At 34.9% G+C, this 24,238-nt stretch overlaps 1 protein-coding gene across 1 annotated transcript in view; it reads left to right on the plus strand.

The window, feature by feature from the left end:
* Nucleotides 1-24,238, plus strand: part of CABCOCO1 (ciliary associated calcium binding coiled-coil 1) — a 136,766-nt gene that overhangs the window by 18,215 nt on the left and 94,313 nt on the right. Inside the window, exons 3-5 of the mRNA XM_045877909.3 lie at nt 405-574; nt 15,604-15,748; nt 20,025-20,097. Of these exons, the coding sequence (XP_045733865.1) occupies nt 405-574; nt 15,604-15,748; nt 20,025-20,097 (388 nt within the window). The remainder of the gene's footprint in view (nt 1-404; nt 575-15,603; nt 15,749-20,024; nt 20,098-24,238) is intronic.

Below are 24,238 nucleotides of genomic sequence, written 5' to 3' on the forward strand. Positions count from 1 at the left end.
TGGAAAAAAGATACTAAATTTCAGAGAAAAAAAATGCTAGTAGAGTAACTGTACTTCGAAGACAGAAGAAGGAAGAAGAGGAGGAAGATGAGGAAGAGAATTACAAGAATAGAGGAAGCGGAGGAAGAAGACCAACAAGAATGCTCATGATTGCTCTCTTCATCTCTTCCTCCTCTTCCCTCTTTCTGTTTCCTTTTGAATGTCATTTTGGACTTAGGATTTTGATAGGACTTCTCCCTTTCTCTTTCCTTTTGAAATGTCATTTTGGACTTAGGATTTTGATATTTTTAGATTTAGGGAATTATAGAATTTTCATTCAAGAAAAATATCTGCATTTTCAAAACTTAGAAAAGGAACTGTTCACTAATCTGATTTTAATGTCTGGATTTTTCTTTTTATTACAGAAAACTGAAAAATTTTTTGAATTTCAAAAACCTTCACACCTGTTTAAAGGAAGCCATTCTACTGGATTATTATGTATCTGGATTTTTGTGGGCTAGAGGAATGGAATTTTCTGTTATTCAATATTCAAAATTTATGACTTTACTAGATATGTTACTTCATAATCTTAGAAGTAAGTACATTCTTTTTCTTTTTTTTTTAAGAAAAGAAAATTTAGTCCACTGTTTAAATTAATGTTCTTAAGCAAAAGTTCCTAATTTTATTGCAATTCCTTCAGTGAAAATTATGGGATTTTTTTCTGGATAGAGCAAAAATATATAGTCCACACCTTCATTAAGTTGTAAAATTTCAAACAGTATTTAACAGGCTAAAGTTCTCTTAATTAACTTGCCAAAGATATGTTAGCTTCATTTAAAAAATCTTATCAATGCCATCCATCCCCAAAATATCACGTAGTTCACATTTATTTAGGTATTTTTTCATTGTTTGAACTGTTTTCATTTCATCTTACCTAAAAGTATTATTGGGATAACTCAGAAATGACTAATGAGAGGAGGTACTTTAGTCGATATCTAAGCCCCATTAAATAGACATTGCTCACATACACTTAGATTTTGTGACTTTTTTTTCTTATATATAACATTGAAATGAGTTACTATAGGAAATTTGGAAATTCTTCCTTAGAGCACTTTTCATTGTGATAAATTTTGTTTCAGAATAAATACAATTGCTTCTTGGAAGAAAGAAGTCTATCACTGATATATTGCCAGCTCTGTGTGCTAGGCACTGTTTTGTTCTAATCTTTAACATGCATTATTGAACCTCAGAGCAGCTCCTGCATGGGAGGTATTATAACCATGGTCTCAGAGCTGAGAAAGGAGTCCAGAGAACAAGGTTGCAAGCTGGGAACATACAGAACTAGAACTTGAATTTCAAAGTATATAATCAAAAGGCCAGAAGGGAAGGGGTTGAGGGGATTGGGTAACTGGGTGATGGGGATTAAGGAAGGCACGTGCTGTGGTGAACACTGGGTGTTATACACAACTAATGAATCATTGAATACTACATCAAAAACTTATGATGTACTATATGCTGGCTAACTGAACATAATAAAAAAAATAAAATTCCAACCCCCAAAATATTTTTAAAAATAATAATAAAAAATAAAGCTCCATAAAAAAAACGCCATGAGCACTATAAACACACAAGGGTATTTGTGTCTCAATTGAAAGACGTGGATAAAGAAGATGTGGTGTATATATATGTGTATATATATACATATATATACACACACACAGAATGGGATATTATGCAGCCGTCAAAAGAAATGAAATCTTGCATTTGCAACGACGTGGATGGAACTAGAGGGTATTATGCTAAGCGAAATAAGTCAATCAGAGAAAGACAATTATCATATGATATCACTGATATATGGAATTTAAGAAACAAGGCAAAGGATCATAGGGGAAGAGAGGGAAAAAATGAAACAAGACAAAACCAGAGAGGGAGACAAACCATAAGAGACTCTTAATCTCAGGAAACAAACCGAGGGTTGCTGGAGTGGTGGGGGGTGGGAGGGATGGGGTGGCTGTGTGATGGACATTGGGGACGGTATGTGCTATTGTGAGCGCTGTGAATTGTGTAAGACTGATGAATCATAGACCTGTACTCCTGAAACAAATAATACATTATATGTTGATAAAAATAAAATTATTTTTAAAAATTAAAAAAAGACATGCTTATGTCACTTGAGAGCTTGCTTCTTCCTCCCTCTCTCTCTCCCTCCCTCCCTTCCTTCCTTCTTTCCTTTTTTTCCTTTCCTTACTTTTTTTAAACTTTTCTTTGCTTTTTGGTTGTTTGCTTGTGTTTACTTTCTTTTCTTCTTCTTTTTTTTAATGAGCAGGTAGAAGACCTTGCTCTCCCTAAAGAATTGACAACAGAATTGTCAAATATGTGGGTGCCTATTTGTGGCCACAAAAAGCCTATTCTGTTCTGTGTATCAGTTTCTAGCAGGAGAAATTTTAAGCGAACTAGCAAAACTAATAGAGAAGCCACTCATGCCTTATACACCCTTCCTACTCCTAGTCATCCTTACAAGGGAAGAATTGGTAGTTCTTGTATGTGAGGAGAAAAAAGCATTATTTTCCTTCTCTGCAAGTGGGAGAATCTTATCTTTGCTTATATGTAAGTATGTAGTGCCATGTTAAAGATAAATAACTGGGGGCGCCTGGGTGGCTCAGTAGGTTAAACATCTGCCCTCAGCTCAGGTCATGATCCCAGTCTCCTGGGATTGAGCCCTGCGTCGGGCTCCCTGCTCAGTGGGGAGTCTGCTTGTCTCTCTCCCTCCCCTCTGCTCATGCTCTCTCTCTCTCTCACTCTCTCTCTCAAATAAATAAAATCTTTAAAAAACAAAAAGATAAATAACTGATACAAGAAAAAATAATTAAACTTGATAATGAAACAAATTTGTTATGATATTAACTGATCAGACAGACTTTGGTTGTTTTTTTCCCATAATGAACAAATGAACAAATATATTTCAACAACATTGCCAAAGTTACTTGGCAAGCAAGGAACCATGTAAATCTCAACTTGAGTGGAAAATAATAATAAATAGATGCCAATAATGAGATGAAATGGATATTGAGATTATACGTTAAAGACTTTGAAACAGGTATTATAAAAGTGCTTAAATGAACAATTGTGAACATCCTTGAAATAAATGTTAAAATAAAAAGAATCATGAAAAAAAATGGAAGGTGTAAAGAAGAAACAAATAGAAATTTTAGAATAAAATTATACAATAACCAAAATTAAAATCTCCTTAGATAGGAATAATAGCAAAATGGAGAGGAGACAAAGGAAAAAATCAGTGAACTTGAACATAGAGTGATAGCAGTTATCCAATCTTGAACAATACAGAGAAAAAAAGATTGGCAAACAAATTAACAAAACCTCAGGGACGGGGCGACTGGGTGGCTCAGTCATTAAGCGTCTGCCTTCAGCTCAGGTCATGATCCCAGGATCCTGGGATCGAGCCCCCCATCGGGCTCCCTGCTCCGCGGGAAGCCTGCTTCTCCCTCTCCCACTCCCCCTGCTTGTGTTCCCTCTCTCGCTGTGTCTCTCTCTGTCAAACAAATAAATAAAATCTTAAAAAAAAAAAAAAAAAAAAAAACCTCAGGGACTTGTGGGACAACCAAAGTTCTAATATACATATTGTTAGAGTCTCAGAAAGACAGGAGAAAGAGTATAGTACTAAACAAACATTTGAAGAAATAATGGCTGAAAACTTCACAAATTTGGCAAAACGCATAAATATATAAATTCAGGAGGCTGACTGGACTACAAAGAGACTAAACCAAAAGAAAAACACCATCAACCAACTGGGTCTAATTGACATTTACAGAACAGTCCACCCCAAAACAGAATAGGCATTGTTTTCAAGTGCACATGGAATATTCATCAAGGTGGACTGTATTCTGGGTCATACAACAACCTTAAATTTAAAATAATTGAAATCATACAAATACATTCTCTGATCATAAAGGTATTGAACAAGAAATTAATAACAGAAATATGTCAGGAAAATCTTCAAACACATATGAAATAACACAATTCTAAATAGTATGTGGGTCATATATCTCAACAGATATTAGAAAAGTTTTTTTTTTTTTAAGATTTTATTTATTTGACAGAGAGAGCGAGAGAGGGAACACAAGCAGGGGCAGAGGGAGAGGGAGAAGCAGGCTTCCCACAGAGCAGGGAGCCTGATGCGGGGCTTGATCCCAGGACCCTGGGACCACGACCTGAGCCAAAGGCAGATGCTTAACCAACTGAGCCACCCAGGCACCGGTAGAAAAGATTTTTAATTGAAAATAAACATGTGAAAATTTATATGGTACAGCTGAGTCAATGATAACAGGGAAGTTTCTATCATTAAATACATAGAAAAAATCTAAAATTAATAATCTAAACTTAAATCTTAGGAAGCCAGTTTTAAAAAATAAGCAGAAATCAAGCAGAAAAGACAGACAAAGAACAGAAATCAATGAAACTGGGAAAAAAAAAACAATATACAAAATCAATGAAACCAAAATCTGGATATTTGAAAACATCAATACAATTGATAAACATGAAGCAAAACTTGACTAAGGAAAAAAAAGGATACAAGGCACAGATTATCATTATCAGGTATAAAAAAAGGGAGGATATCACTACAGACTCTGCAGACATTAACAGAATATTAGGAAAAAAACTACTTATATACATAAATTAGAAAACAAAAAGGAAATGAACCAAATCCCCCAAAATCACAAACCAGCAAAACTTGTGCAAGATGAAATAGGTAACATGATAGTCTTATAACTATTTAAGTGATTGAATTATTTAACTTCTAGGAAAAAATCTCCAGGTCTAGAGAAGAACAGCAACAACAGCAAAAGGAGGAGGAGGAGGGAGAGAAACTACAGACCAATATCCCTCATGAACATAAACAAAAAATTTTTCAACAAAACACTATCAAAATGAATCAAGCAACATATAAAAAAATAGTACACATGACCAGTTAGGGCTTATCCCAGAAATTCAATGCTGGTTCAATATTTGAAAATCTCATCAATAAAAATAATCTAAAGAAGAAAAGCCACATGATCATATAAATAGATTCAGAGAAAGCATTTGACTAAATATGACATCCATTCATTATTTTAGAAAAGAGTCAGAAAACTAAGAAAAGAAGTGATATTCCTCAATATCATAAAAGACATCTACGAAAAAACCTAAACCTACTGTTATACTGAGTGGTGAAAGACCAGATGATTTCCCCATAAGATCAGGGTCAAGGCAAGAATGTCTACTCTCACCACTTCTACTCCTATTCAACACAGGACTGAAAGAAAGTCTTAGGAGTAAGTGCAGTCGAGTAAAAAAATATATAAAGGGGAAGGAGGAAGTAAAACAGTCTCTGTTCTCAGATGAAAGGATTGTCTATATAAAAATTAAACAGAATTTTAAAAATCCTAGAACTAGTAAGTTACGCAAGATTGCAAGAATAGGGTCAAAACACAAAAGACAATTGTATTTCAATGTGCTAGCAATATACATTGTATTCCAAAATTTTAATAAATAGCATTCTTTACAATAGCTCAAAAAATAAAAGAAATACTTAAGTATAAATCTAACAAAAATGTACAAGATCTGTATGCTAAAAACTACAAAATGATGACCAAAGAAATGAAAGAAAACCTAAATAAATGAAAAATATACTGTTGTTGGATTAGAAATTTCCACATGGTAAAGATGTCAGTTCTTCCCAAATTGACCTGTAGATTTAATACAATATCAATCTAAATCCTAGCAGGATTTTTTTTCTAGACATACCCAAGCTGATTTTTAAATTTATATGGAGTGGCTAAGGAAATAGAATAACTAAAACCACTTCAAAAAATAAGAATAAAGCTGCAAAAATCATACACACATCAACTTACTATAAAGTTATAAAGTCAATGTTGAATTAGTGAAGGGATAAAATACAGATCAATGGAGGTGCCTGGGTGGCTCAGATGGTTAAGCATCTGCTTTCGGCTCAGGTCATGGTTCCAGGGTCCTGGGATCAAGTTCCACATTGGTCTCCCTGCTCAGCGGGGAACCTGCTTCTCCCTCTGCCTCTCTCTCTCTGTCTCTTATGAATAAATAAATAAAATCTTTTAAAAATTAAAATAAAATATAAATCAATGGAACAGAAGACAGAATTCAGAAATATACTGATGCAAAAATGGTCATCTGATTTTTTTGATAAATATGCAAAAGCAATTCAACAGAACAGTGTAGTCTTTTCAACAAATGTTGGAACAACTTCTATCTATATTGAAAAAATATATAGCTCAGGCTAAACCTTTTATTTGGGTTCTTATTGTCTCAAAACAATAAGAAAACAATCCTGTTGAAAATAAGCAAAGCTATCAAAACCCATAACTTGTGTCAACCATGAGGAAAATATTATTTTATTTATATTATAATATTTATATTTATTATTATTATTTGTATTCAATATTTCAATTATTATTTGATACAATTAGCTCTAATTGGATCATAGATATAAAGTTAGAATGTAAAACTATAAATTTTTTTAGAAGAAAACTGGGAGAAAATCTTCATGACCTGGAGTTTTACAAGAAGTTCTTAGACATGACCCCCAAAACATGCTGCATATAGGGAAAAAATGATAAATTAGCCTTCATAAAATCGTAAAACTTTTGTTTTATGAAAAGTCACTGTTAAAAGAATGAAGAGACAAACTACAGACAGGGAAAAAAATATCTGTAAATCACATATTTGACAAAAGACTTGTCTCTATAACAATAAGAAAACAATCCTATTGAAAATAAGCAAAGCTATCAAAACCCATAACTCGTGTCAACCATGAGGAAAATATTAGAAAACCCAAATCGAGGAACATTGTACAAACTATCTGACTGGTGCCTCCCAAACTGACAAAGTTATCAAAAACAAGAAAAGATTGAGAAATGATCACTCTAGGGGAACTTAGGAGATAGGATTACTAAATATAATGTGGTATCCTAGATGGGATCCTTAAACAGAAAAAAAATATTAAGTAAAAATTGAGGAAATCTAATAATAATTTTAAAAACATATATTTATGTAGAAAAACAAAGGGATTTTTTTTTTAAGGTTTTATTTATTTATTTGACAGAGACAGCGAGAGAGGGAACACAAGCAGGAGGAGTGGGAGAGGGAGAAGCAGGCTTCCCGCAGAGCAGTGAGCCCGATGCGGGGCTCCATCCCAGGACCCTGGGATCATGACCTGAGCTGAAGGCAGATGCCCAACGACTGAGCCACCCAGGTGCCCCAAAACAAAGGGATTTAATGAAATAAAAAATATATATGCTCTAACAACAACAACAAAAAAAAAAAACAAGAATAAACTTTAAAAAAGGAATGTACAAGTCCTATATGAAAAAAACTTCAGAGCACTTTTAAAGGTCACAGGGAAGTTTTCTAAATTTGGAGAAAAACCAACATTCTTGGAAACACTCCACATCATAAAGATGCTAAATCTCTCTAAGTTAATGTATAATATTAGTATTGCAGTAAAAATACCAACAGTTTTTTGTTGTTGTTGTTATTGTTGATATTTTTTCCTAGAGATGACTTACTGGCAAGGTGATTCTAACAAAAATATGGAAAATAAGCAAATACAAATTGTCTTTTAAAAGTGTAATAAGCTATAGCATATCTTGTTATTAGCACTAGTAGTAGTGTTTAAAATCTCAAATATTTGAACACAGTGGTTAATGACTAAACAGACCAAAAGAACAGAATGGAGAGTTTAGAAATAGATCCAACCATTGGAATTCAGTATTTGATAAAATGACATCTCAAATCTATGATGAAAATACGTACTGTTCAATAAATAATACTGTGTCCCTCTAGAAAAAATAAAATTGGATCCAACCCTCTTTCTGTCCATAAACCAGAATACATTCCAAGTTGATGACTTTTTTACTTAAATGTAAAATAATTGGAACTATAAAAATGTTGTAGGAAAACATGGATTAATTTCTTACAACCTTGGACGGGGAAGATCTTTATAACTATGCCTCAAAATTCCAAAGCCATAAAGACAAAGATTATTAAAGTGGTATATAAAAGTCCAAAGTCTACAAAGAAAAAATACCAAAAGAAAAATCAAAAGAAGTTACTTGGGAAATTATTGCATCCCAGACACCAGCACACTATTAAATTCTATAATATAAAAAGAGCATGCAGAAGCAAGAAGAAAAAGACCAACAATGCAACAGAAGAGTAAGCCAAGGATATGACTAAATAAATACAAGAGATTCTTTTTTTCTTTTTTAAGATTTCATTTATTTATTTGAGAGAGAGAGAGAACACTCATGAGAGGAGTGGGGCACAAGGAGAGGGAGAATGAATCTGAAGCAGACTCCCCACTGAGTGCAGAGCCTGACACAGGGCTCAATCTGAAACTGAGAGTCCTGAAACTAAGAGTCAGAAGCTTAACTGACTGAGCCACCCAGGTGCCCCAATACAAGTGATTCTTAAACAAATGAAAAGTTTAGCATTAAAGATAATAAGGAAAATGCTAATTAAAACTACACAGAAATGTCATTTGTCGTATATCAAATTGACAAAACTGTAAAATTTTGGTAGCATTTTGAGCTGTCAAAGCTATAAGAAAATAGGTACTATCTGATATTTCTAATGGAAGTATATATTTAAAACCCCCCTGTGAAGTTTAGGTTAGCAGCTATCTATCAAATTTACAAATGTACTGTCCCCTTTGACCCAGCACTTCCACGTTTGGGAATTTATCCTGTATATCCACTTACACACATGTATGTAAAGTCATCAGTTGCAGTAATGTTTGTAAAAGCAAAAAATTAGAAATATCACCTGGAGACATTAGCATGAACTCATGTTTAATTTAAGATAGATACAGATGTATAGTTGTATGTCAAGTTTACACACATATACTTCTTAGCTCTGTCCACAGAGAGGGCCTAGAAGCAGTGACAGTATTAATGAGCATGCCCAGGAACCAGGTCTTGGTTTATAATTTAGTTCTCCAATAAAAAGAACCAGGGCTCCTTAGAGAAATGGCTGATTGTAGACCTGGAGCAGGGAACATAGATGAGCCTGGGGCATATTGTGGTGGCTAAGAGTAAGTGCTCAAAAAATCAAAATGATGGTGGTATGTCAATGGAATAGAAAAGCTAACTAAAAAGCTTCCAATGTCTAAAGTTGGAACAATTTGAACAAAATAACATAGTATATTGAATTATAGTCCAAAGTATAAAATTAACATCCACAAATCCTTACTGATACAAATTAATGATTTGTATAAATAATCAACTGGGTAAAATACAAATCTCCCATACAGAATTCCTAATAATTTATGTAGATAATTCACCCTCAAGAAGTTAAAGCACAATTCTTCACCCCTTCAGTATGGACTACACAGTGACTTTCTTTCAAAGAGGACAGTATGGGAAGGGGGAAAAAGTGGAACTCTACAGTAGAGAACCCAAATAAATACTGTCTCAGGTGACTAAAGCTAGCAACATTAATGAAGAGCCATGTCGAATATCATATGCCCTTGATATAATGTGATAAGAATGGCACTGTGGTCTTCCTCCCCAAAATCATTAACTCCTGTCTAATCATGAGAAAAATATTAGACAAACCGAAATTGAAGGACTTACTACAAAATATCCAACTCGTACCTCTCAAAACTGCCAAGGCTTTCAAAACCAGGGCAAGTCTGAGAAGCCCTGAATCTAAGGAGACATGATGACTGAATGTAATGTGGTAACCTGGATGGGATCTTAGGACAGAAAAAAAGACTTTAATAAAAACTAAAAACTAAAAAAATCCAAAGAAAGTATGAACTTAGACAATAATAAAGTATCAATATTTGTTCATTGGTTGTGCCAAATGTACCATAGCAATGTTAGCAATATGGGAAACTGGGGTATATGGGAACTCTCTGTGATATTTTTGAAAATTTTCTGTCAAGCTAAAACTACTCTGACATTAAAAGTTTATCAATAGGGAATAACTCATCCCTAACATGGAATACTATGCAGCTGTAAAAAGAAAAGAGTGAGGACATTTTCTGGGTATTGTATGGGGAATTGTATATTGTTATTGAGTAAAGAAACGTGTAGAATTGTGTGCTTTTGTTTATGAAAGACAAACATGAGAATTTATGTTTTTGTTACATATACAAAGAAATACGGGGTGCCTGGGTGGCTCAGTCGTTAAGCGTCTGCCTTCGGCTCAGGTCATGATCTCAGGGTCCTGGGATCGAGCCCCTCATCGTGCTCCCTGCTCAGTGGGGAGCCTGCTTCTCCCTCTCCCACTCCCCCTGCTTGTGTTCCCTCTCTTGCTGTGTCTCTGTCAAATAAATAAAATCTTAAAAAAAAAAGAAATACTAGGAAAACACAGGAAAAAAACTAATAAAAACTTTCCATAGGTATCTAAAATATATAAAGAACTCCTACAACTCAATAGAACAAAAATAAATAACCCAATTTAAAAATAGGCAAAAGACTTGAATAGATATTTCTCCAAGGAAGATATTCAAAAGGCTAATAGATTCATGAAAAGATCACTAGTCATAAAGGAAATGCCAGTTCAAACCACAGTGAAATCTCACCCCATGCCTGTTAGAGTGGCCATCATCAAAAACAAGAGATAACGAATGCTGGCATGGATGTGAACAAAAGGGAACCCTTGTGCACTGTTGGTGGGACTGTAAACTGGTACAAACACTATGGAAAACAGTATGAAGTTTCCTCAAAAAATAAAAATAGAACAACCATATTATCTGGCAATCTAACTTCTGGGAGTATATCCAAAGGGAACCACAACACTAACTCAAAAAGATATCTGTACCCCCATGTTGGCATTATTTATAATAGCCAAGATATGGAAACAACCTAAGTGTCTATTGATGAATGAGTGAATAAAGAAGTTGTGGTGTATATATAACAGTGGAATGTTATTCATCCATAAAAACCAAAGAAATCCTACCATTTGTGACAACATGGATGGAACTTGAAGGCATTATGCTAAATGAAATACGTCAGGCAGAGAAAGACAAATACTGTATAATCATACTTACATGTGGAATTTAAAACAAACAAACAAAAGAAACAAAACACCAAACCTATAGAAAAGGAGATCAGACTTGTGGTTACCAGCAGTGGAAGGTGGTCAAGTTACAGACTTCCAGTTACAAGATAAATACTAGGGATGTGATGAACATGATGACTACAGTTAACACCACTGTGTGATATATAGGAAGGTTGTTAAGAGAGTAAATCCTGAGTTCTCATCACAAGGAAAAATTTTTTTTCCTTTCTTTCCTTTCTTTTCTTTTTATTGTATCTATGAGATGGACGTTAGCTAAACCCATTGCAGCAATCATTTCACAATAAATCATGCTGTGTGCCTTAAACTTACACAGTGACATATGTCAATTATTTCTCAATAACAGTGGGGAAAAATTTTCTGTAGGGAAGGGTGTGGGAACTGGGCATGTGTGCAACAAAGGTTGAGGAAGTCTTTTCACAATATATCTTCACATATGGTTTTTGAACCATGTGAATATATCACCTATGCAAAAATTAAATTGTAAAAAAGAAAATATGACATGAAGAGTCCTATGCTTTGCAACCTTTTAGCTGAGTGTTCACAAACTAGAAACAGAATAAAGAGAAGTAAAACATTTTCATGAATCTTACATTCCAAATTTGACAAGATATTTCCATTTTAAATTTTTTCCATAACTTACAACTGACTTGAAAATATTTCTTTTGCATTAAATTTTATATTGTTGATATCAGTTAAAAAATGAATTTTAAAAACTTGAGCAGGATCCATCCAGCTACTCATAAACTAGGAGAGAGTGAAAGTACATATGTAAAACCTAACAAGAAAAAAAAAAAAAAAGCCAGGAATCTAGTTTTTTCTTTTGGCAGGAAAAAAAAAAAATCCTCCTAAACCTTTAAACCTAACAAAGTTATAACTATCATCGGGAAAGAATATAATTTTAGCCAAGCATGCCAGAGAAGGAGGTAAAGTCTGTTTATACTTAAACTAAGAGGTGGTAGTGGCCTGAGCCCACAGTGAACATTCCCATCCAGCAACATTTTAATAGAACAAGCACTGAAGAACATAGCTGGGGCTGTTAGCTGTAGCATGGTTGCCCACTAATAAAATTCTAGTGAGGGAACTGCATTTTCTGATGCAGTTTCTGATCTGTTCCTTGTCTCAAACTTGTGCTACAAGGCATACTGCAGACAGCCCACCTGGAATCAGAGTGGATCAAACTAAAAGAGTATGCAACATAGAAAATACACATTTTGGGGAGCCTGCGTGGCACAGTCGGTTGAGCAACTGACTCTTGGTTTCCACTTAGGTCCTGATCTCAGTATCCTGAGATCAAGCCCCAGGTCGGGCTCCACGCTCAGCATGGAGTCTGCTTGAAGATTCTCTGTCTCCCTCTGCTCCTCCTGCTCCTGTTCTCTCTCTCTCTCAAATAAATAAATAAATCTTTAAACAAACAAACAAACAAAAAAACAGTATTGATTTTGGGGTCTAGTTTTTCCAGAGCCTGACTGAGGGCAAGCTGGAGGATTGGGTATTTGACCTCTGTCCAGGTCCATGGGCCTAGATTTATTTCCCTGTATATAACATGACTATTAGCAAATAACCATAGAATACTTTTTAGTTCTATGAAATTGACTGTTTTCCCCTAAATAGGAATGATAATAATAGGTAACACTTGGGTAGGATTAACTTGTGCCAGTCACAGTGCATTTGCTTTCCAAATTCTGTCTCGTTTAATTCACACACAACCTTGAAATAGTTCTATTATTCTCCCCATTTTAAAAATGAGAAAAATAAATGAGATTTAGAAAGATTAAATAATTTCTTAAAGTCACAAGCATCAGCCCCAGTGAGAACTCACCCTCCCTACTACTATATCAAATGTTGCCAGATTTAGGCTGATTCTAAAAAGCACTACACATACATAATATACGAGCATACATATCATTTCAGTTTCCCAAGTATTTGGCATGCATGTCTTATTTAATCCTCACAACAGCACTATAATTTTGAAAATTGATCTTATTCTCATTTATAGATATAGAAAACGAAACTCAGATCACCTAGCTAGTCAGTAGCAGTTATAAGGTACTATCTTAAGTCTTCCAACTAATTATGTCTAGCATGTTCTTTCATTACCCTAAATTTTCAAAGATAAATTTTATTTCTAACAGCCCTTACTATTTAAATGGTTTAATCTTTCATATTTTAATCACATCACTAAATGTGATTTTTAAAAGAGCAAATATTTCAGTTAGATAAGTGAAATGATAACTTTCTTATTTTTAAAGCCGTTATCTATAGAAAGACATTAGACATAGAAAAACAGTTTTAAGGTGTCAATTATATTTCAACATAAGGAAATAGTCATATAAATGTATTTTTGTGCTTGATAAGTGTAATTACATCTAGAATTATAATCAATTATCTAAGAATTTCTTTTTTCTCTGCATCTCTAATTAATACTATTTTAGTAATAAAATGATTCAGATTTTTAATCCATTCATTTTTTTATTTTATTATGTTATGTTAATCACCATACATTACATCATTAGTTTTTGATGTAGTGTTCCATGATTCATTGTTTGTGTATAACACCCAGTGCTCCATTCAATACGTGCCCTCTTTAATACCTACATCACCAGGCTAACCCATCCCCCATCCCCCTCCCCTCTAGAACCCTCAGTTTGTTTCTCAGAGTCCATCGTCTCTCATGGTTCGTCTCCCCCTCCGATTTCCCCCCTTTCATTTTTCCCTTCCTACTATCTTCTTCTTTTTCTTAACATATAATGTGTTATTTGTTTCAGAGGTACAGGTCTGTGATTCAACAGTCTTACAAAATTCACAGCGCTCACCATAGCACATACCCTCCCCAATGTCTATCACCCAGCCACCCCATCCCTCCCACCCCATTCGTTTTTGAATTGCTTTTATCCAACAGATATTTCATTTCTGAAGTTATCCTAAGAAAGTTTCAAAAGAAGTTTATCATAGGAAAATAAATATACAATAATAATTGAGCTCCCCTTAGAATGATATAGGAAAGCCCATTTATCCAGCAATAATTCGTGTATCTGACATATATAAAAGATGATCTGGAGGGTGAAAAAGGGACCAATTGCCATCCATTAAACCAGTTTTTAATTGTTATGTAGTTTGCTTCATTCTAATTCCTACAGATAGAAAAGAATCTAGAAGAAACAAATTGCAAATTAGTGTTTATAGTGTCTTCCTATAATTTTTAATTGCTTTACTGTGATTTTATCAGTAATCTGGGGTCATAACACATCCCAGAGTAAAAGAGTTGTTGTGTAACCGGAAGCTCTGTCCAACAATCAGCTTATGTTCTCATAAATCCTGTGCATTACCACCTCTTGCTGCCCTGAAAAATTCACTCCATTAGCAAGAAGTGGAAAGTTGACTGATGGTTTCCTGAGAGAGACAGAGGTTTGATTGGGACTGACTGGGCAGGTGGGGCTCACGTGGAACAGCACAGTGCTCCCCAGAGCCTTCCTCCAGGCCCCAAGCTGACACCTCTTCCAAGAAGCTGGTGCAACCTCGTCTTTGCTAGAGACTTTCAGCTCTCCACCTCCAGACTCTTCAGTTTTACCTCTACACTCGTCACCTGTCAGTGTGCGTGGTGTGTGTGAGGTAATATTTTGCCTGACACAAGTAAAAATGAGCATAATTAAATAGAAAAAGAAGATGGAAGTTCCTGTTTGTATTATAGATGCTATAAATGTTAAGTCTAAGGCTCCTGACATTTATCTACTTTTTTTTCAACTGGACATATGCCATACAAGATACTTTTGCTTTTTTGTTTGTTTTTAGTTGCAAGAAAAGATACCACAATCATTGACTTGTTTATTTTTGGTAATGGTGGCAAAGTGGTGTCAGCGTCACTCGGTGCTGTCATCTGGCTCTCACCACCACCACCACGCATACATTTGAGAAACAGCTTACATAAGTTATAAGTCTGTAGCTTGGAAAAGAAAAAAAAATATCTTGATGTTTTACATAAAAATACATATTTCTGGCATCTATTGAAAATCTTCAGTCCCAAATTCCCACATGTTAACAATCAGCCAAAGCCAAGTGTTGGTTGACTCTGTTCTTTTACATTTTCAGTTCTGAGTTCAACTCTCCTGTCTACAGTAACTGAATCTACCATGTAGGTCTTCCTCACCAACTAATCTAAACAACTTTTGTGTCATTTCTGTATATGCTCTTGTTCTAAGATCATTAAAAAGTATATTTTCCATTTTAAAGTAATTTTTAGGTAGATTTTAAATTATCTTTGCATCTTAAAATGGAAACAAATCTTTAGACAATTGTGTAGCGTTACAGTAATTTACAATTGTTGGGTGTGTCAGCTGCTATTCTTTTACACAAAATGTAATTATTAACTTATTAAAAAACATTGCTATTACCATTGTCCTCACAAATATTGAAAAAGTAAATATTTGCACATTTAAGGACATCTTGGATTATTTTGTTCCCAAAACATCTATCAAAATAATGCTTAAGCTCTGGATCTTATTTTAGCACTGCATATGTCCTTGGAAGACAGCATAAAATGGCTTGGAGAAGTTATGGCTGAAATAGGACCATCCCATTCACAGAAAAATGAGGAATGGAATGTCTTTAATATAAAACAAGCCAATGCTGTCATCGATTACTTAAAAATCAGGTATGGATTTTTTTTTCAGTAGCATTTGTTTTCATTTCATTATCTTTTACAAAATGTCTATTAAATAGAAATGAATTCAAATTTTAGACATTTACAGAATTTGTGCTGTAATTAACCCAGCCAATAATGAGATAATATTAAAATTTTTCATCCAATAAATAAAATTCAGGACATTGAGTTTTTGGCTAACCTTCCATTCTTAAAAAAAGGTTTGTATTTGACAAGTACAATTTCATCTAGAATTATCCAAAAATTTCTTTTTTCTCTGAATCTCTAATTAATATCATTTTATTAACAAAATTATTCTTTCAGATTAATCAGACTTGGTTACAATAGACTATGTATTTTAGTAGTTGGCCTTGAAATCAAAATTTTACATTTTAGAATAACAGTCATTTCCATTTAAAGATTTATTTTAAATGTTTTGTATTAGAAATTAAAGAGATTTATGTGCAAGCTTCCTCAAGTTTATTATTTGCCCTGAAATATTTTGTAGTATTGATCAATTAAACTCATTAAGTTTCTCTTTATGCTTAGAAAATGATGGTGAATGGAAGGAAAGTATTTTTATTACAGTGATTCTTCATTGGTGAACTAAGAAATCTGTCTTTTTATATAATCTGTCACAAGGTCTGCATTAGGGCATGCATCTCTCCCAAGGGACATTTTTAGAGTTTGCAAATATTTAAACAAGTGTTGGTAAAAATATTTTTTTGCCTAACTAAAAGCTTCTGCAGAATATCTTTTTTCCTTCATTATTATATACTGCAGTGTTTTCCAATTTTAAATTTTAGAATTCCAAAATAAAGGGTGCTGCATGATGTCCTAGACATGCTCATAATTTGCTTGACAAGGATCCTGGCTGTAGTCTGGAAGCTTTTTAAATATTAACTTGTTTAATTTGATAATGCTTATATACTGGTTTCTGGCATGAATTAATAATAGTATATGATATAATATGTTTTTATATGATAGCACTTGATATCATTTTATTTCTTAATATAAAACATATACCTCCAAATGTGTGTCTCTCACTAAAAGCTACAGTACTCTTCATATCAATTAGAATAAAGCAAGGTCCTTGCGTGGGAGGAAGGAAGGGAGTGGAAATCCAGAATTGGAGAACCCGTTCCCCAAGGTCTTTCTGCCCATCAGAATCACTGGGTGAGGGGAATTCTCTGCACATTTGTATAGCATCCTTCTTTCCCTCCTTTATCTATTTGAGACCACCAGGTCTCTCTTTGAAGAACACATTATATCTGAGCTCTAAGCTCCGGAGGTTTATAATAGGCACCAGGACTGATAGTTAACCATAAGAGCTAAACCCATGCAGGCACCCTAATCACACCTTCTAGGTGGTGAAAGATGGCACTTCTTTTCTCTTTTGTCTTGTCTCTCTGGACAAACACTCATCAGTGAATTTCTTGACATTTCATTTCAGAAAATGATTAAGTTAGGAAGGGATGTCAGTGTTAGTCACCATTGAACGTTTACCTGGGTAACTTTACTTACCAAAAATTTCTGGTCTCATTTCTAAAAACAACAACAAAAAAGTAATATTTGAAAGATTACTAATCTCCCATGTAAAGTAAATGAGAACTATTTTTGATGCATTAAATCTTCATATTGTGATTTCAAAGATATTGTACATTTTAAATGCATCTGTTACAGAAAATAAAATATCAGTTAGTATGATATCTAGAATTGATACTGAAATTGTGTAAAGAAAAGTGTCCTTTTCTACAATTCCTATTTAGAATGACTCATAGGTCCACAAATATAAATTTAATGGCAATTAAATCATATAATATTTTTCATTTTAATGACTACAAAGATGTTTTATAAATATGAAACTAACTCAATTATTGAAAGTATAAGCATGTTTCAATTTAATCTGATATTAAATTTACTCAACCAGTGAAAGCCCTCATCAATTTAGGGAGAGTAGTTTTTAGAATATGACCTATAGCACATGAAACTTAACTGGCAATAAGATTAAAATTTTATTCGATACTGTTAATAGGATCTAAATTGTATATTCCATCATGTGTCTGTGATTTGAAAAAAAAACTAATATCAAAACTCCTCTCTAACACTGCTGTAAGTACTGACCAATCTACTCATGCAATATATACATTGATATATTTTATGTAATATATACTAATATACATGCTACTGCAGCTTTCCAATATAAGACATCATTTAGATATATCTGGTCCACATACGCTTCTGTCATTGTGTATTCTACCTCTTCCTTGGGAATTAGGTGAAGGTAATGTGCACAGGCATTTACTCAATATAAAAAAATCAAAACTGTCCCTCTGTGCACAACAGGGTATCCTACTTCCTGGCATGGAGCCCAGATGTCTTGACCCATTTTATTTCTCCCTTTGATTTAGAACTAAGACAAGTTGTTTGACAAAATAGTCTAGGGGCTTGAGTCAGCTGGAAGTCTTCCTAGCAAAGGAAGAAGGAGGAAATGTATTCCCATAGCAGAGGTGTCACTTTGTTCCCATAGGAAGTCATCTAATAGTTCCTTGCTAAAGTTAGAGAACCTCAACCAATATGGGGACCAGAGTGAGGCAATGGAGGCAACTTGACCTGGCCCTGAAAAATGCTTCCTCCTTAGGTGTCCCCCTCCCCTCATCTGTTTTACCCTAGTCCTGGCCTTGCCCCAGCTTGCATCTTTGACCACTGCATCCAAGTCATGAATTTTATTTTCATTGTAAGAAGAGAATTTCCCTTTTGGCTGAGACAATCTAATTCCTATATGTAATGAGGAGAATAAGGCTGAAAGATTATAAAATTGCAGGAAGGAAGATTTATGAATTAACTTCTTTGTGTAACATGAGATGGAAGGAAAATTTTAGACTAATTCACTGAGAGGAAGCCAAGTTATTTCCAAATACTCTATAGTCTTTAATTTTTCTACTAAAAATCAGTTATTGCCAGTGTAATATTTTTAACCTTAAAGCTTTCTCTAGGTAAGCGATGTAAGGGAAGGAGAACTTGAATTTATTTTGCTTCATTGAACCATCAAACTTCACTAATCTTGATGTATTTTCTAGCCAATAAATCAAAGTAATGTCAAAAGCTAAGTTAGTTTTCTGAGTGTTGATGAGTAATTTGAATATACGAGGTTTTTTTTTAAAAAACAAACAAACATGACTGAGTCTGCATACCCATCACTTTTTAATGGATTGTGTTAATAGTGAAATCAACTGCTGATATAACAGAGAGACCCATCTGCCTGAGGATTTCTTCATTGATTTCAAATGAATTGAAACTTTGATCCATTACAGCATTCAGGAGAAGCCATTATTATACATGCTCTGTAGCTACATTTTGCAAATGTTAATTTCTCAGTTACATTAAAATCAATTTTCTTAAATAGCAAAAGGCATCAGAGTGAAAGAGAAACCACTAAGACAATTTTTTTGTTCTTGGGCATTTTGCTGTATTATGAGTCTATTAATTTTCCCAACCAGCAGGAAGAGAATTAGAAAAATTCAAATATCACAAACAGGATATTAGAAATCAGCCCTTCAGTAAATTTTTAACTCTCAATAATACATCGCTGAGATCTTTAAACTTACTAGAAAAACTTGTTTTAAGACTCGTATCCTTTAGCTCATCACAGTTTTTATACACTGACCACCTAGTCTTTGGGTAGAAACTGAAGAAATTATCTTTCTTAAATTAATTCCTCTCTTTGACATGTGATCAAATATTCTACAAGAAAACCAGACAACTTCTAAATGGATTTCAATTCATGTTGCAGCATTTTCAGGTGTTATCAGAGATTAATTTAATCTTGAAACAGTTTGAGAACATGAGAAGTAATTGATATGGAAGTAGATTATAGAATTCGGTGCCATTCATTCCAGGGGAAATTGACTCCAGTTTGAAGCAAAACATGAAATGTGAAATTTGGTGTTATTTAGAGGCAGTGCATTACTTCATTGTCAACCAAAACAAGTCATGATGCAATCTAATTGCTTCCTTTTCCCAAACCTATCCACTCATCACAGATTAATTTACCGATCTTATATTAGGTACTGTGTTATACTGTCAATGTCTCAAAAAAGTAAATCATTAGTTTCTCACCATTTCTGGACAATTCATTTGGAATAAAAGAGGTAGCTAACTCTATATTAGTGTTTAATGTCTTTCGCTTGGTCACTATGAACAACTTTCCTTTAATAAATACTCTTATTCATTTGTTTTCTTTCCTAAAATAAACTTATCAGAGTTGCACATTTATTTTGTATTTCAGCTTATTTCAACACTACAAGCTATATGAGTTTCTATTCTACTCTACCAGGGAAGAAATTGTGATAGGAACTGAGGTAAGTAATTTATCTAGATGGAACCAATTAAGCTGAATCACTTAATGCATGCTGATCAGCATCTGGATCTTTAAATGCTTAAAGCAACTTCTTGTCAAGATTACTCAAGTGTTAATATAACCAACTACTAGTTTGCAAAAAGAATAATTACATAAAGTGAGCTTTGGATTAAGAAAATAAGCTGTCTTTTGGCATTAAAAGCACTGTTAATCACATATACTTTATGTATTTATGGATTATTTGACAAAGCAAAATTGAATGGGTTATGTATGTCTTCATACAAAGAAAATTGGGAAAAGTGAGATAAATTAATTCAGTTAAATCTCTTCTAATTTCACATTTTTTTTCCAATCTACTCATTTTTTAAGGTCTAATTCAAATCCCACTTCCTCAGTGAAGCAAACCTTCCTTAATTCACAGCATCTCAAAGGAAGGGTTTAGACAAAGTCTTTAATCACATTCTGTTATTTTATTCTAGTTGATCTCTTTCTGGTGAATACTGGCTACTCTTACTACACCAATAAGCACATAACTATGCACTATCCTACATGGTTTTCTAATTATTTTTTGTGGATTAATATAGTCAACACAATTCAACTGTAATTTCCTTGAAGGCAAGGATGAGGTACTGTTTTTCTACCAAAGCATAGAGTATACTGCACCATAGTGGCCCCTCAATTAATACAATGTGATTCAGTGACGTTGAATACAATAACATTTCTGCAAAAAATGATCTACCTGAAGATACCTTGGAAGAGCTTTACATATTAATTACATATTCATAATTGCTATAAATTAATCCTGGGTAAGAAAACATCAGGGTGCCTGGGTGGCTCAGTTGGTTAAGCGACTGCCTTCGGCTCAGGTCATGATCCTGGAGTCCCTGGATCGAGTCCCGCATCGGGCTCCCTGCTCGGCGAGGAGCCTGCTTCTCCCTCTGACCCTCCCCGCTCTTATGTGCTCTCTCTCATTCTCTCTCTCTCTCAAATAAATAAATAAAATCTTAAAAAAAAAAAAAAAGAAAAAGAAAACATCTTAAGGACGCTAAAGATGCCATAAAAAGTGCTCCTCAGGTTCTCAACTACTGGAGGAGGCTATGTTGCCCAGAAGTATCAGACAGGACTTGCTATGGTCACAAACAGTGAATAAGGGTATATTTATGTGAGCTTTATAATTTTCTGATATTAAGTACCAGGTGGAGTGTGCCAACTTTCTGTCTGCCAGAGTGTTGTTATTCTGGAGTTTATAAAATGCTTACTTCATAAACATCTCAGTCACTGTTACTCATCCTCCATGTGGGTACTTGTTCTAATGCTGGCCTTTTAAGTGAATTGAAGGAAAACAAGGAGCCCTTTTTGCTTTTGACTTTCCTTAAAATTTCTTCTTTGTGGTCTCCTCATACTATATTTTAAATTAGATGTCACTTGACAGTTTTACTGAAAACATTTCCATTGGAGAATTACATCATGTAGTGTGCAACAGTGTTGCAATAAAGATCAGTATAGATACAATCCTATCTCATCTATTCAGCAAAACTTTGGGAAAATGATAATGACTTCAACAGCAGCATAAGCAGATATTTAGAATCATCAAGAAAAAATTTCATAAAGAACTCCCTTTTCCCTTTGTTAGTTGCACAATTGTGCCTTTCTTCTTTGTTGTAAGGATATATTTAGGTGACATTTATGCTTATGGAAAGATAAAATGGAGAAAGTAGACTGGGATTGGCGTCTTTATTTTACTTTGTCTTTTGTATTTTCTCCAAGCTGACCAGAGCTATAAAAAGAAAAAAATCTTTAATGAAGGGATATTGGGTCTTCAAGAATTAGACCACTCATGGTATTTTAAAGGATTAACCGAAGCAGGTATTATACTACAATATTTAATGGCATTGTAGCAGTGTCTGATAACTCTTGGTGCAAATATGTTTTTTACTTAACAACCTTTCATAGACGAGGCAGAGGTCTGCCCCCCTAATATGATTATTCATGCTGACCTCAGTGCTCTGGGACCAAATAAGGTCCACACAACAATTGCATAAATGTTCCAAGTTTAAGTCTCAGGCTAGTGTCCAAATTAAAGAACACTGACAAAATTTAGTTTCTTCCTTAATTGTGGATAGGCGATTATAACAAAACACATAAATCCCCTCTAAGGATAATTACTAAATATTAATTTCTATTATGAAAAGAATATAAATAAACCATACTCATACTTTTCTTGGGTTTTAGTTAAAAGAATTGTTTGTTTATTTGTTTGTTTTTTAATTTAGCGATCATTTCTGGCTATCTCTACTCACCTTTTCCAAGAAATTTCATGTTATGCTTAGATCATAGAGGCACATTTTCAGTAAATCATTATTCTTGACTTGAGATGCTTCATAATCTAGAAATATTTCTATAGATACAGTTCTGTAAATGACATGTTTTGTAGTTCATTCAGTGGTTCACAGATCATATATGTTGAAAGGCAGTAAACAACCACAATGAACTAGGATAATGACAGAATGGAAGCAGCAAATTCCCTTGGTTGTAGCCTCCTGAGAGGATGAAGTATATGAGTTTCACTCACTATTTACAGAGATGAGCCACTGAATTCTACTCCTGAAACCAATATTGCACGGTGTTAACTAAAATTTAAATATAAATAAATAAGATGGAAACGAACTAACTAACTAAAGAGGTGAGGACTCCCTTTTAGTCACTTAAGCCAGGAGTTCTCCAAGTCTTGTTTTGATAATGCAATTAGCCCACAGATCCTCTGACACAAGAATTGTAAGGTAATCAGATTCTCCTTTGGGGATATGTATCTTCTCCTTGACCTAAGGCCACACCCGGAAAGAAACCTGGAAACTGCTATGTTCTTTGCTTTTATTACCTAAAAACTACACAAAACATTTAATAATTGCACACAAAGAACACTATCAGATATTAGCAATGGTGATGACCAAAAACTCATAGCAGATACCCAAAGTCATGGTTCTAGTCAGGTATCTACCACCAGGCATCTGTTAAAATGAGATGATGCAACTATAAAATTATTTGTTTATTCATTCAACATACGTTACCAGGTCCCTATTACATTGTAGGTTTTGTTAACTTCCAAGGACACACAATGATAAGCAACAATTCTTGTCCTCAAGGAGTTGACTGTCTAATGAGAGGAGAAAGGTGATTAAATAATTAATTATAGGAGGGGGGAAAGATGGCAGAGGAGTAGGGGACCCTATTTCAACTGGTCCCCAGAATTGAGCTCGATATCTACCAGACCACTCTGAGCATCCATGAAACCAGCCTGAGATGTAAGAAGATCTGGATCTCTACAAACAGAATATTGCAGGTGGTTGGTTTTGAGGTAGGAGGCAGGGAGCCGTGATTCTGTGGGCAGATATCAGAGGATAAATGGCAGTGGGAGGGTGCCTCACAGTGGGGATCCTACACTGCTGGTGAGCGACAGCCTAGCACACTGCAGTCGGGGCACAGACTCGCAGACTGGTAGCGGTGGGGAAAGGACTCTAGGGCAGCCCCCAGGGCGGAAACCCAGAGCGGCAGGGTCCAACGCACACAAACTGTGAGCGGCTGGCGGTTTTAGAAGCATGAAGGGCAGAGACGTGCCCCGACCTGGAGGCAGGAGTGGGGGCACTGCGGAGGGGCACACAACCCAGGACGCTGCAGTTTATAGCAGCACGGACAGAAACGGAGATGGTGTGGCCTGGAGAGCTCACTGAAGAACAGACTGCGGTCTCTCTGCTCTGAGGCAGAGGGTTGGAAATGGTCTCTTCTGCTCTGATTCACGAAAGAGACGCGGAAAGCCGCCAGGGAAAGCCGCCAGAGAACAAAAGCCCCAAAGACTCATTCCCGCTGAACCCATCCCCCGCCACGGGGGGGCAGGGCAACTCCGCCCAAACAGGGTTGCCTGAGTAACAGTGTGGCAGGCCCCTCCCACAGAAGACAGGCTGGGAAAACAAGAGGCCAGCAACCCTAAGGTCCCAAGAAAACAGGTGCATCTTGCTTGGGTTCTGGTCAATAATTTGGACTCTATACATTCCCTCAAACACCCATCAACAGAATGACTAGGAGGAAGAGCCCCCAAAATAGAAAAGACTCAGAGATTATGACTTATGCTGCAGATTTACAAATGG

Source organism: Mirounga angustirostris, unplaced genomic scaffold, assembly GCF_029215605.1.
Source record: "Mirounga angustirostris isolate CCGP_5_RB_7025 unplaced genomic scaffold, mMirAng1.0.hap1 SCAF_6, whole genome shotgun sequence".
NCBI lineage: Eukaryota > Metazoa > Chordata > Mammalia > Carnivora > Phocidae > Mirounga > Mirounga angustirostris.